General features: G+C 69.6%; 1 protein-coding gene across 7 annotated transcripts in view; it reads right to left on the minus strand.

Moving 5' to 3' along the window:
• Positions 1 to 2,342: 2,342 nt before the first annotated feature.
• Positions 2,343 to 12,590, minus strand: part of ARHGAP22 (Rho GTPase activating protein 22) — a 207,630-nt gene continuing 197,382 nt past the window's right edge. For 5 of the 7 annotated variants that reach the window (XM_058299128.2, XM_012523850.3, XM_071215884.1 and 2 more), the window contains 5 exons: positions 11,545 to 11,677; positions 10,724 to 10,830; positions 10,056 to 10,177; positions 7,630 to 8,488; positions 2,343 to 2,899 (listed from right to left, as the gene is read on the minus strand). In XM_058299128.2, coding sequence (XP_058155111.1) covers positions 2,671 to 2,899; positions 7,630 to 8,488; positions 10,056 to 10,177; positions 10,724 to 10,830; positions 11,545 to 11,677 — 1,450 coding nt within the window. In that variant the 3' untranslated portion in view covers positions 2,343 to 2,670. The remainder of the gene's footprint in view (positions 2,900 to 7,629; positions 8,489 to 10,055; positions 10,178 to 10,723; positions 10,831 to 11,544; positions 11,678 to 12,590) is intronic. The other 2 variants (XM_023587781.3, XM_004454867.4) reach the window with 1 other exon arrangement.

Below are 12,590 nucleotides of genomic sequence, written 5' to 3' on the forward strand. Positions count from 1 at the left end.
GGGGGTGACATTTCCAAGATGAGCCAGTTCAGAGTGCAGTCTCGGGAACCAGCCTGCCTGGATCCGAGTCCCGGCGGCGCCACACGTCTGCGTAGGGTGCAGGCCGGGCCGGGCACCTGACTTCTCTGTTCCTCCGTTTCCTCGGCAGGAGACAATTCCCCCTCCAGTTTCGCTAGCACACGGGCTGTCCGCACACTGTGCTGGGACCGTGGGCACACGACAGCCCCAGGAGCTGGTCACAGTGCTGCCCTGGGTTCAGCAGGAACCGACTTCCCCAAGCTCAGCGAGCAGCAGAGCCCACCACGCCCTTGCCTCTGCGCCACTAGCCCTCCCGTGGCTTGATCTCCCCTCTCCAGTGCAGCTCAGGGCAGCTCGCGGGGCCAGGCTCGGCAGGCCACAGAAGCAGGAGCCACGTGCCCGGGAGAAAGGGACGCGGTGACTGCTGACGAAGGCAGTGGGTTTGCATGACCGGCCTCCCTGACAGGCCCACCTGGGACCCCCTGGGAAGCGGGAGGACTGCCTTCAAAGAGGGGGTGTTACTGTACTGAGCCCCTTCATGCCAGAGGCAGGGGCAGCGCGGCTGCGGGAGACGGCCAGAAGCGTGGCTGCTGGTGCAGCACTCAGCCAGCCCAAACCAGGAGCCCCTGCCCACGCACCCTTAGACTGGTGGTCTACCCTAAAGGCAGGAGTGCCATTTGTCCGTCCTTCAGTTTAAGCCAACCGCTGTGTTCTTTGGTGCAAGATTGCTGGTATAAAACCATACCCCGTTGTTTACAATTTCCAGGTTCTTTAAAGTGCAAACAAATTTTAAACATTTCTGGAGGAAGTCCTAGCACAGAATTTTCTAGATTTGTGCCAGTGTTCCATTACTGCATGGTTGCCTCACCTGTGCTTGCTTTGATCATGTTCTTTAGTAGTTCGCCTTTGCTGGGTCTCTAAAGCATGCAGTTAGGCTTTCAAAGACTTCATAGCCCATCTTTGCACATTCATACTGCACTGGTTTACTTAATATTAAATGGTGCCGCTACACCAGTAGGTGCGCCCGGAAGCGGCAGGCTTGGGAGCAGGTTAGGTAAAAGTAACTCAAATAGGGGAGCGGATGCGGATGGGGCTTCGACCGCTGGTCTGTGGCTCAGTGGGAGCGGGACTTGGGCCCCTGCTGGTGAAAGCGCTGTCCCGAGGGCGCGCCTGCAGAGCCCACGTTCCCCAGCAGGGGGCAGGCGCGGCCCAGGGGCTGAGTGGGGCCCTGGACTCATCAAGGATGTGACAGGAAGCAGGGCCTTGGCCAGTACAGGTGGCCAAGGACAAAAGCGCTGCCTCTGCCCCACGTGAAGCCCCTCTGGTCCCGTGCCCGCCCCACAGCTGGGTGGCGCTCCCTCACCAGGCCGCTGTTGGCAGGGCCGGCAGCGCGGAGGCCGAGAGCAGCCTCCTGGGCCGGGCGCGGCCCCTTCCTACCGCTGGGTTGCCAGGAGGCATTCTGTTCCCTTCCTCCCGGAAGCTCGCCTGGGAAAGCGCCCCGGGAGGGCAGCGGCAGCGGTGGGACCCCCGTGGTGCGCTGACTGCTGAGGGCCCTGGGCAAAGGGCAGTCAGCGGCCTGGCTCGAGGCCCCATGGGCGTGCCTGTGTGCCCGAGTGACCGGCGTTCCTTGGGGGCATCAAGAGGCTGTCCCTGGAGAGCCCTGGCCCGTTTTGATGGCCACCTGTCCCAGGTTTACATTTGACTCTAGGTGATGGGGTATTTGGGCCTGAATGACGTCTCCAGAAATACCAAAAACGGGGGTGCTCTGGTGGCCCCCACTTTCCAAAGTCCATCGCCAGTTACTGCTCGTGCGGTTGCAAGGATGTGAAGCCCAGAGGTGGCAATGAGGACGCCGTGAGCAGGACAGAAGGCGCAGGGACAGTGGCGCCATCACCTGGCCTAAGGGTCCAGCCCCAAGGAGCCCGGGGGTGGGGTGGGGACAGGTGGTCTAGAGCCATCTGTCCTCAGGGAGCCCTGGGTCGGAGAATGGCGTGAGGCTGGACAGGGGCACTGCAGGCTGTGGACACCCAGGATGGGCATGGAAGGTGACCTGAGGGTTGCTAGGAGGGGGTGGAAGGCAGTGCTGGGGCACCCGGACAGAGGCTTGAGGCCCGGGGGACACAGAAGGCGTCTCCCCAGAGCACGCGACCGCGCAGCTGGAAGCACATGGATTTGCGTAAATCCAGCGTCAGAGACGTGAGGACACCGGGCGCCCTTGGGAAGTGCCACACCTCGCTTCTGAGCACTCCAAGGGGGCACCCGGCCCCATGAGAAGTGGGAACGGTCACCTGGTCAGCCCCGTTTTGAACGACCGAAGAAGGGCATCAGGTTTTAGAGCAGATTTAATAACGCAGCGCTCCGGGCCCCTCCGCCCCTGCTGCCACCTGTCGGGGTGGCCCCCACGGCCGCTCCCTGGGCAGGGACTCAATGCCCTTGGCATCCTTCCTCTCTCACCTCCACCTGGCCCCCACTCAGCCACGCCTCTTCCAGGTCCCAGGGCGGGGGCGGCGGGGGCGCTGACAGCCCCCCGGGATGGTGGGGTGTGGAGCAGAGCCGACAGGCTTCTCTGCAGCTGGCTCCCGTGTGCCCGGCCCGAGGCCCCGGTCACAGCAGCAGCGGCTGGTGGCAGCTCGGCCGGGGCACGCAGACCCTTTACTTGGGGGCCCCGGCGCCTTGGCCGCCAGCAGTCAAGCTCCCCAGGGTGGCGAAGAACTCCTCCATCTCGCTCTGCAGCAGCCGGTTCCTGCGCTCGGCGTCCTCGCGCGCCCGCTCCGAGTTCCGCAGCTTGATCTCCAGCATCGTGTACCTCCTCCTCTCCTGCTCCAGCTCCTCGGCCAGCTGCGACAGGCGCCGCCGCAGGTCGGCACTGCCTTCCTCCAGGCTTGAAAACCAAGACGAGAGAGGCCACTCAGGCGACGCCCGCCTCGGCTGCCGCCCCGCGTGCGCGCCGCCTGGCCCGGGAGCCGCGCAGGGCAGGGAAGGGCGCCCCGCGGCCAGCTCAGCCGGGACGCGGGAAGGCCCGGATTCCTCCCGCACGCCTCGGCTGTGGCCCTGGCCCCCACTAAAGCCCACACACGTGCCCCACTGAGGGGTTACCTGCCTCCTGCCACTCCCACACCCACCCTGTGCCCCGGCCAGCCTCGGCAACACAGGAAACTCCTACTCATCCTTCAAGGCCCCGCTAAAACGTCTCCCGAAGGGAAGCGTTCTTCCATCCTCCCCAGCTCCCAACTGCTACCCCTGCCAGGCCACCAGCGCCTGTGCCCATAGTCCCTGGGGGCCTCACAGCCCACGGCGCTGGGCGCACACGCCTGCCTTTTTGACCAGACAGCGGCCGCTGGGAGGATGGGGCTTGTCCAGAGCATCCACATGTCCTGGCCCTGCACAGCCACAGCGGGTGCCTCTGGGTTCCGCTGGGGGGCTGTGGGCCTGGCTGGGGTGCCCACACCCCGCGTCCCCCTCTCTCACCCTCGGGGGGGAGGGGAAGGTAGCCTCTTGCAGCCATGACCCTGCTCCGTGGGGCTCTGGCTCCGGGCCCGGCCCTCTCCCCCTCCCTCCTCTGCCTCTCTTCGGATGACGTCGGTGCCCGCCTGCCCGGCTGCGGGGCACTGTCGGCCTGTGCCTGCAGCACGCGGGGCCCGTGGCATGGCTGCCCCTCTCAGGGGGCACCCCGGGCTTGGGGCAGCAGAGACCCAGCTCGCTCGCCCTCACCTTGCCCAGAGAAGCGGCTCCCCTCCAGCCATGCACCCCAGGTCCCCTCTGGCCACCCTGCCCCCACCCCCGCCCGCAGTCCCCGACGCTCCCTTTCTCAGCCAAGCCCCTCCTGAGCCTATCTTCCCTCTTGGGCCAAATCGTGTCCCCACTGCAATCCCTTTTCCTCCCTCACCCTTCGCGGGGCCTCGGGCAACTCCCAGGTGGGGCCACGCCGTTCTAGTGGCCGAGCCCCTCCCTCCGGTCCTGCCCTCCAGCCAGCAAGCAGGCCCTGCGCCCCAAGCTGTCCACAACGAGCTGCCGCGATCTCCCTCCTCCACCGCCCGATTCCAGAAGGGGCCGTGAGCCCTGGGACCCTCCCCACCTCCCGGCCGTCACGGGGGGCCTCGTCGCCCGTCCCCATCGCCCCGCCTTGAGGCCTGAGGACCCTGCTTCTAAGACGCTCCCCGCTGCTTCTGACCCCACTCGCGACCCCTCCTCCAGGACGGCTTTTCCTCCGGCCTCCCCTGAAGGTGCCCGCACCCCCACCCCCCCTGCCTGGGGACACGGTCCACCTCCGTGCTACAGTCTCAGGCCACCATCCCGGGGCCCACCCCAGCCACACTCTCCCACCTGCCACGGAGCGCGTCCAAGTGGGCCCACCTTCCCCTCCCAGGCCGTCAGTCCCCCTTACCATCACCCCACAGCGAGGTGCAGAGACCACCCCCTGGGCCGCACCTCAGAGCTCATCTCCCCCTGCCCCTGCGCTGCTGCCGCCACAGGCGGCCTGCCTGCCTGCACCCCGGCTGGGCGGGGGTGGCGCTCCTCAGCACCCCCTTCTCTCCCCTCCCCGCTGGCCCCCCACGCCACTCCCACGCACGCGGGGGCCGCGTTCTCCCGTGCACCAAGCCGCCGCCCTGCCTTGCCACCCTTGGATGGCTCCTGAGGCCTTCAAAGCCCCCAGCGCGACAGCCAGGCGCCTGCCCTGGGCTCCCCTCGCCTCGCCCACGCCCCTGCTGGGCCCAGCATCTCCAGCACTTGAGCTGGTCCCTGCCCGCCCTCCAGTGCCCGCCAGGCCCCCGGATGCCCCACGGCCGCCCTCACCCCTCACCCACAGCCGCCCTCACCCCTCACCCACAGCAGGCCTGGCGCCCCGCTACGCCCACGTAGGCCCTCTGCTCCGTGTCGACGGCCAGTCACCCCCGGCCACAACAGCGAAGCCACAAGCACGTCCAGTCCGCCTCACCCAGTGGGACGAGGCTCACCCGTGCCAGTCTGGATGAGGTCCCTCAGGGGCCGCCGGGGAGAAGAGCCCTCAGCACCACCCCCGTGACCCCAGCAGCCTGGGCGGGAGCCGCAGAAGGCTCGAGGGACGAGAGGACGATGGAAAGGGCGCTCGATAACCTCCTTTTCTTTTAGGAAAGCCAAAACAGTGCGCTGTCCTCTGGGTGCCCAGCACAGGGTCGCCTGCCCCCGCCCTCAGCTAGAGTGGGCGCCGCCCTGCCCAGCCCCACCCTGCCCTGCCCAGCGCCCCCCCCACTGCTCAGCGCCCCCTGCCCTGCCCAGCGACCCCCAATGCTCAGCGGCCCCTGCCCTGCCCAGCCCCTGCCCACCCTGCCCAGTGCCCCCCACTGCCCAGCGACCCCCCCAATGCTCAGCGCCCCCTGCCTTGCCCTGCACCCCCCTGCACTGCCCAGTGACCCCCAAAGTTCAGCGCCCCCCACTGCTCAGCACCCCCTGCCCGAATGGCCCAGTGCCCCCTCACTGCTCAGCGCCCCCCCACTGCCCAGCCCCCACCCACACTGCCCAGTACCCTCCCTACCCCATGCCCGCCCTACTGGTTCCCAGACACGGGCAGCTGATTTTCTACCTCGTAAAACCCACCGGGCCTCGAGAGCGGCTTGGCTGGCACTTGCCTCACCCGAGCCCGTGAGTCATGGACCGGCACGGTTTGGCGGAGGCCCCGGGCGGCCTGTGCCACCGAGTGGGGCTCTGGGCCAGCACCTCCTGCTCCTGCCACCAGCCCCGGGGGGCGCACAGAGCCCCTGGAAATGGACCCCGGAGCTGCGCCCCCGAGCCCCGTGGCTGCAGACAGGACCACAGCACCCAGACCTGGTCCCCCGCTGGAAAAAGGAAGGCCGCCTTCCCCGGGCACGCCCACTGCCGCGGACACGGGCCAGGCAGGCGCGGCGCCCGGACGAGCGCTAACTACCCCCATGGCGGGGCAGGGGCCGCGCGCTCTGCCCGCCACGGGGCACGTGAAGCTTGGAGAAGGGGACTCTGCTCCGGCCCAGCGCCCTCCTGAAGCAGGGGAGATTGGGAATCAGCAGAGGGATCCGGAGCCGGGCAGGAAAGCCGGCGCCCCTGAGCACGTGTCCTGCAGCAGCCCTCGATGGCTGCTGGGTGGCCCGCACGAGAAGGCCCGTGTGGGAAGCGACTTCCTCCAGGAACCCGGAAAAGCCCTGGATACTCCCCCAGGACCTCATCATTGGGCCTCCTGGGGGATGGACAGGTGGGGTAACCAATCAAAACAGCTGGGACTCCCGTGTCATCAGCAAGGGGGCGGAATAATTAATGGTTTAAAATGCGGGTGGGAAAGCCGGCCACCTGTCCCCGCGCCTGCTCCTGCCTTAGCCTGGCCTCTGTCGCCCTGCCTGGACCAACACCAAGCAAACCTGGGCACTTACAATCTGTCACGGGAAACTGCAGAAAGTGAATCAGCCCTCTCTATCGCGCTTCAGCCCCTTCCTCTCTACTGGGACCCCTGCTCTGTTATTTTCTCCCATTTCTCTCCCCTCCCTACCTGAATAAAATTACTGGCCTGATCAAAGAGGCCAGCTCTTGAAATGCATTTCTTGCAGTTTAGACAAGAACCTCGACAATATCGGGTAACGCTCCCATCTGGGACGCTCCGAGCACGCTAGGAGACCCCCGAGCCCAGGCCCCTCCATGGCTCCCCTCACCCCGATACGCTGGGTCCCGGGGCTGTCCCCCTCCCCTCTGTGCCGTTCCCCGAGTGACCCCATCCAGGCTGCGAACGTGCGGAGGGAGCAGGACTTGAACCCGGGCTGCGGACCCCCGCCCACGGCCCAGGCAGCGCGCGCCTTCTCCTGAGCAGCCGCGAGCCCGGGCAGGGGGCGGCTGGAGGCCCGGCAGCCACAGGCAGCCCCGGAGGCAGGGAGGCGCGGCTCGCGTGCACCCCCCGGGCTCAGCGCCACCCTCCCAGGGCCTCCAGCCCACCCGGCCTGGCTGGGGCCCCTCCCTGACCTCTGCCCCCCGCGGACCCAGACCCGGCGCCTGCAGGCAGGTGGAGACGGGCCCAGAGCAGGCCACGGCGCAGATTCAGACGTGAAACCCCTGCCACCGCCACTCCCCGGAGGGAGAACGGAAACCCCCAGAGCCGGCAGCGGCCTCGGTGGCGGGCGGGAACCTGGGCGCGGACTGGGGCGGGCTGGGGGGCTCTGCTGTTGACCCTGGTGTGAGAACTCCTCCCTGGAACGGGGTCACTCCGAGCTTTGAAGGAGGACCCGCCTCGGGCCGCGGCAGGACGCGTGGTCCTGGGAGCAGGGTGGGCAGGGTGCTGTGTCGACACAGCCAGCTCTCTCCTCGGTCCAGGCAGGGCCCCTCATGTCTGCTCAGGCCCGGCCTCAGCCGGCCGGTCAGGGGAACCTGGGGCCCTTCCTGCACCCACATTCGGGCCTCTGGGCCTCAGCCCGAGGGCCCTGCAGTGACCCTGCCCAGAGCCCCTCACCTGACCAGCCCCGGAACGCTGGCAAGTGCCAGCCAGCCCGAGACCCTCCAATCCCGTCCCGGGGTGGGCTCCTGGGTGGTGCTTGGGGCCGGGGAAGCCCCTCGGGCGGGCCGGTGGGCGCCGCCATCCTGGGGCTCAGGGGCCCAGGGGCTCCGGCTGCGGCCCTTTACCTTCTCACGCTCGTCTCGTACTCGGTCCTTTGCCGGCACAGCTCTGCCCTGAGTTCGGCGACCAGGCCCTGCAGGGCCCCGGAGCGGCGGGCGCGGTCCTGGGCGGGGCTGCCCGGGTCACTGGGCTCGCTGCTGCTGGCGCCCACGGCCCCCTCGTCCGGGCACCGGCCCTCCTCGCTGCTGCTGCTGGGGCGCGGGGAGGGTGCCGGCAGCCCCTCGGCCTGCGGGGAGCTGCGGGCGGAGGAGTCGCTGGCCCGGCAGGCTGAGCAGCTGCTGACGGAGCCCGCGGCGGAGGCCTCCCAGGAGGAGGAGGCCGCGGACCAGGCAGCGCTGGCCACGCTGGGCGAGCTGGCCAGGGGCACGTTGTCGTAGGTGGACAGTCTCTGCGAGGAGCCTGTGTCCTTGAGCCGGTCCCCCGAGGACGCCCGGCGGTGGCCGCGCAGAGAAGACAGGCCGTTCACGAGCCAGTTCCCGCCAGAGGGGGCGGGGGGCGCCTCCAGGGACGAGTCGGCCGCCTGGGGGCTGGCCGGCCGGGACCCTGACGGCCGGAAGGAGGACTTCCAGGTGGGCAAAGTCTGGCCCCTCTTCCCGGGCCGGGCGGCCCCCGGGCTACCGCGGCCTGTGGGGGGGGTTCTCGAGAGCGCCGCGGCCGCCGCCCCGTCCAGGGACGAGGTCCTCTGCGTGGGCAGGCCGGGGGCGCTGGGGCTGGGGGGTGCCCCACCGTCGCTCGCCGTCTCCCGGGAGCCCCATCCCGCGGGGCGTGGCGGGTCCCCGCAGGGCGAGGCCGGCCCTTCCGTGGTGAAGAGCTGGCCGTGCTTGCGGATCAGGACGGTCATCAGGTGCTGGACCAGCGACGTGCCTGCAGGGGAGAGGCGGGCGGCCTTGGGGTGGGCGGCTCGGGGTCTTCAGAGCTCCGGGGAGGGGCTGTGGCCGCCCGGGGGGGCATGTGCTCCGGCACCACTGTCCCCAAGGGAGCGGCCCCGCATCCTGCGCCCACCCACCTGCACGTCTGGCAGGAGCAGCCCCAGGCCCCTCCCTGGGATAGGGGGCACCCTGGCACCTCCTTCCCTCCTGAGCCCCACCACCCCCACCCACCTTGGGATGGGGCGTGGGGCAGTACAGCGCCTCTAGGCGCCCCGTGAGCTGGGCTGTGGTCCCCAGGCTGGCCCTCTGGGCTGCGATCAGCATGAGCTGCTGGGGATGGCGGCCCCATGGACAGGCAGGGCCTGGCCCTCCCAGGCGTGACGCATGGTCCACACGCACAGTCCCAGACACACGCACACACGCTCCCGCACGGGTCCACACACTCCCCACCGCAGCGTTACTCACACTCGGGCCCACACACACACACACTGCCCCACCACGGAACCACACACATACACACACACACAGCTCTCTGCTCATACGCCACGCCCGTGGCAGAGCTACACACACGAGAGCCACACGCAGTCCCTGCAGGATCCACCCTGTCACAAGCACCCCCCCAGGGGTGCACATGGCCCCCGCACGGTCCTACAAGGCACATACCCCCACATACCCCCTCCACGCCCCCCACAGCCCCCTCGTACGGCTCCCCCACGATCTCACACAGGTACACAACCCCCTGACGCAGTGCCCTCTCCCTGGGCCAGGCCCCCTGATCCATCCTGGGCACTCGGCTCCTGCAGTCAGCAGAAGGGCCCCCCATCTGGCTCGTTCCCTCGTGGCTGGAGCCCCGGGAGGGTGGTCAGGTGGTGGGGTGGGCGGGGTGCTGGGGGGCCTCTCCCGGGGATCCAGGCCTCTGGAAACCTCGAGGAAGGAATCCACTGGCGGAAACGCCTGGCAGGCTGAGCTCGGCCAAGTCGGGGAGCGCAGCAGCCCTCAGGCATTTGCCCAACAGGGTGGGGGGCCGGCGTGGGGGTGGGGGGTTTAAGTCAGGGCCGCACCCCAGGGCTGGGGGGACCCCAGCAATGCCACACTCCAGCCAGGACAGTGACCCTGCCTTCTGCCCCCACAGGAAGGGCACCCCCTGCCCGCGGGTACCCCCAAGGAGCCGTCCAGGCCGTCCTCCCTGGGCTTCCTGGCTGCGCCCTCTGATGTCCCCGATGGGCTCTGGCAGGTCACCAGCCTCTCCTGGCCTCGGTGTCCTCGTCTGCAAAACGGGGCTGGCCACGCGGACTGACGAGGAGGGCGGCAAGCAGCGAGAAGCCCTGGCCAAGAGCGGCGGCTGCGCTCGCGCTCCGTGTCGCTGCTCTTACCCTCAGGGGCCAGACGAGGCCCTGGCTCCCCCACGCCTCCGCCCTCTGACCGCCGGACTGCCCGCCACCCAACCTGCCGCCTGCCACACCCGGGCCCCAGGCCGGCTGGTGGTCAGCAGGGGTGCCAGCCGAGACCCCGCGCCCTGCAGGGGCGGCCCACCCCAGCGGCGCAGCCCCGCTCCGCCGCACCTTCCATCATGGTCACCGGGTCCTCCATCTGCGGCCGCAGGATGTTAGGCCCGAACACGGTCGCCAGGTTCTGGACGCTCATCTTGTTGACGTCCGAGTGCGACTGAACTTTGTCCAAGAACCTGCGAACGAGGCGCGCGGGAGCTGCCGGGAGCAGCCAACCCCGAGGTCCGGACCCCGGCACCCGCGCCAGCCACGTCCGCAAGCCCCGGCCCGCGATTCCGCGTGTCCAAGCTCGGGGAGGGCGGAGCGGTTCCAGGGCCTGTGGGGCCACGGGCGCGAGGGCCCGTCGTCGGGCAAGGAGGAGAGAAGGGGCCCAGAGACAGCAGCCCCCCGCCCATGGCGGGGACAGGGGCCCTGGGAGCGCCTGACGGCACAGGGTGGGCTGAGGCCCCTGCCGGGCGCCCCCAGTGCCCAGGCGTGGCAACCCCCAGCTCTTCTGGGCCCCCACGAGGCCACCTGAACGGGCCACGGGCACAGCCGGGGTGGGGGACAGACGGGCCCTGCAGCTCAGGGGCGCGAGGCCATGGAAGCGTCGCTCAGAGTTCGTGGCATGGCAGAGGACGTGCAGGGAGGGGGAGCGTCCCCACCGCGGGGGAGCGGGGTACAGGCCCGGGCGGGGTCCTGCTCAGGGAGGGGCTGCACCCCCTCCCCTGAAGGCCACTTACTTGCAGATGTATCTGAGCAAGTTGTAATTTGCCTGGGGAAGGTCGTTCACCTGCGTGGCCAGTTCCAGCGTCCCCTGGGGATTGAGAGAGAGCGCGCTGCCTCCGGCCTGCCGTGGGGACAGGGCGAGAGCGGGGCGCAGGGGTAGGGAGGCGGCCCCGCCCCGGCTGCCAGGGGCTCCCCCAGCTCCCCCCAGCTCCGAGGGACAGGCTTGGCGAGGCCCTGGAGGAGCAGGGCTTGCGTTTGGGGGTGCCCGGGCGGCTGGCGCTGCAGAGCCACAGAGGAACATCGGGGTCAGCCTTGCGCCTTATCGGCGCAAGTATTTGCCAGAGGAGGCGCCGTCAGCTCCTGCAGGGCTGCGCCGGGCAAACAGGGCTGCCCGGCCGGGGCGGCGGAGGGAGCCTGCGGGCGCCGGGAGGGGCCCCTCTGCCCTGCCGAGGAGCCGTCTCAGCTGCTTTTGGGAACCAAGCAGGATAGAACGGATAAAAGGTCTCGTGGGTCCTGAACCCCCGCAGCCGGGCTGGGTGGCAGAGGAGGGGCGCGGGTGCGAGCGCCTGCCAATGGGGGCCTGGAGCTGGGCACGCTCAGTGGCAGCGGCTGGAAGGCGGCCTGCTTGGGAGGTGACTGTCCCCTCCCAAAGACGGGGGCTGGACACAGAGAGCCGGCCGGCCCCGGGGCTGGGGAGCCCGTCCAGGGAAGAGGCTGGGAGACAAGGGCACCTCCTCAGGGGGGCCTGCACTCCCCCCATCGAGGCCCGCGTCAGTGCCCTGAGCCCCCCGCCCCGTGCCGCCTGCCCCCGGCCGGGTCCCCAGGGGCCGCTCACCTCCCGCTCGTCCTTGGTGAGCAGCTGGGCGCAGCTGAGGAAGGCGTCATACCTGGAGAAGGGGATGACGGGCTCGGGCAGCTCGCGGAGGTAGAGCTTCAGTAGGGAGGCCACCGTGTGCACGTCGGTGGTGCTGCGGGCGGGACGGGAGTGAGGCGCGGCGCCCACCCCAAGGGCAGCTGCCCGCGCGCCCAGCAAGGGCCTGGGGGCACGCCTTGTCACGGGCAGGCGCTGGCTTGCTTCCTGGGGGGCCGGGGGCGCCTGGGGTGGGCCCCGAACCTCGTGTCTGCGCCCGCCGGCTGGGCCGCCTGTGCCCCCTCCCAGGTACCGTGGGATGCCAGGCTTGATGCAGCACTGCAACCACGCAGCCCAGGGGTCTGGGGTCAAGGGCTGGGGCTCAGAGGTCAGGCCCTGCTTCCGCCTCTGCGTTCCCGTCCACCCTCGGGGCCTCGGCGTGGATGCGCGTCCCCCCTTCTCCACTGACCACTCCCAGCCCACCCCGGAGGGCCCTGGGTGTCCTGGCTAAGGGCGGCTAGGGGTCTGGCCAGGGCGCAGCTGGGGCTGGCGCCTCCTCCGAGCGTGCGCTGCAGGCCCCAGCTGGGCCCAGTGGCTCGTCCACTTCCCTGGGGCCTGGACTCATGCCCCGCGTTTGCAGGTCCCCCGTGGGAGGTGCTCGGGAAAGCGGGGCGGGGCCCAGGGCCTGGCCCTGCGCTGGCCTCGCGAGGATAACCCGGGGGTCCCTCCAACCTGGCATCAGGGGTTCTCGGGTTCCACGTGCCCACCTGCACTCAAACCCAGGCCCCCAGGGCCCCCCACCTCAGTTTTCATCCCCGTCTCTGTCCCCTGCTCCCCTCCCCAGCCAGAGCAGGATTCTGCCCACACCCTCCACTGCGTCCCCCTGGGCTGTCGCCAGACACCCCACTTCTGAGGGCCACAGCAGGTGCCCAGCTGAGCCCAGGGGCCCTCATCCTGGCCTCAGGGCTCCCGTGGCAGGCCACTGCGTGGGTGGGCTGGGGCCAGGTCAAGAGTGACACTGAGGCCTGGGG

Source organism: Dasypus novemcinctus, chromosome 6 (genome assembly GCF_030445035.2).
Source record: "Dasypus novemcinctus isolate mDasNov1 chromosome 6, mDasNov1.1.hap2, whole genome shotgun sequence".
NCBI classification, from domain to species: domain Eukaryota; kingdom Metazoa; phylum Chordata; class Mammalia; order Cingulata; family Dasypodidae; genus Dasypus; species Dasypus novemcinctus.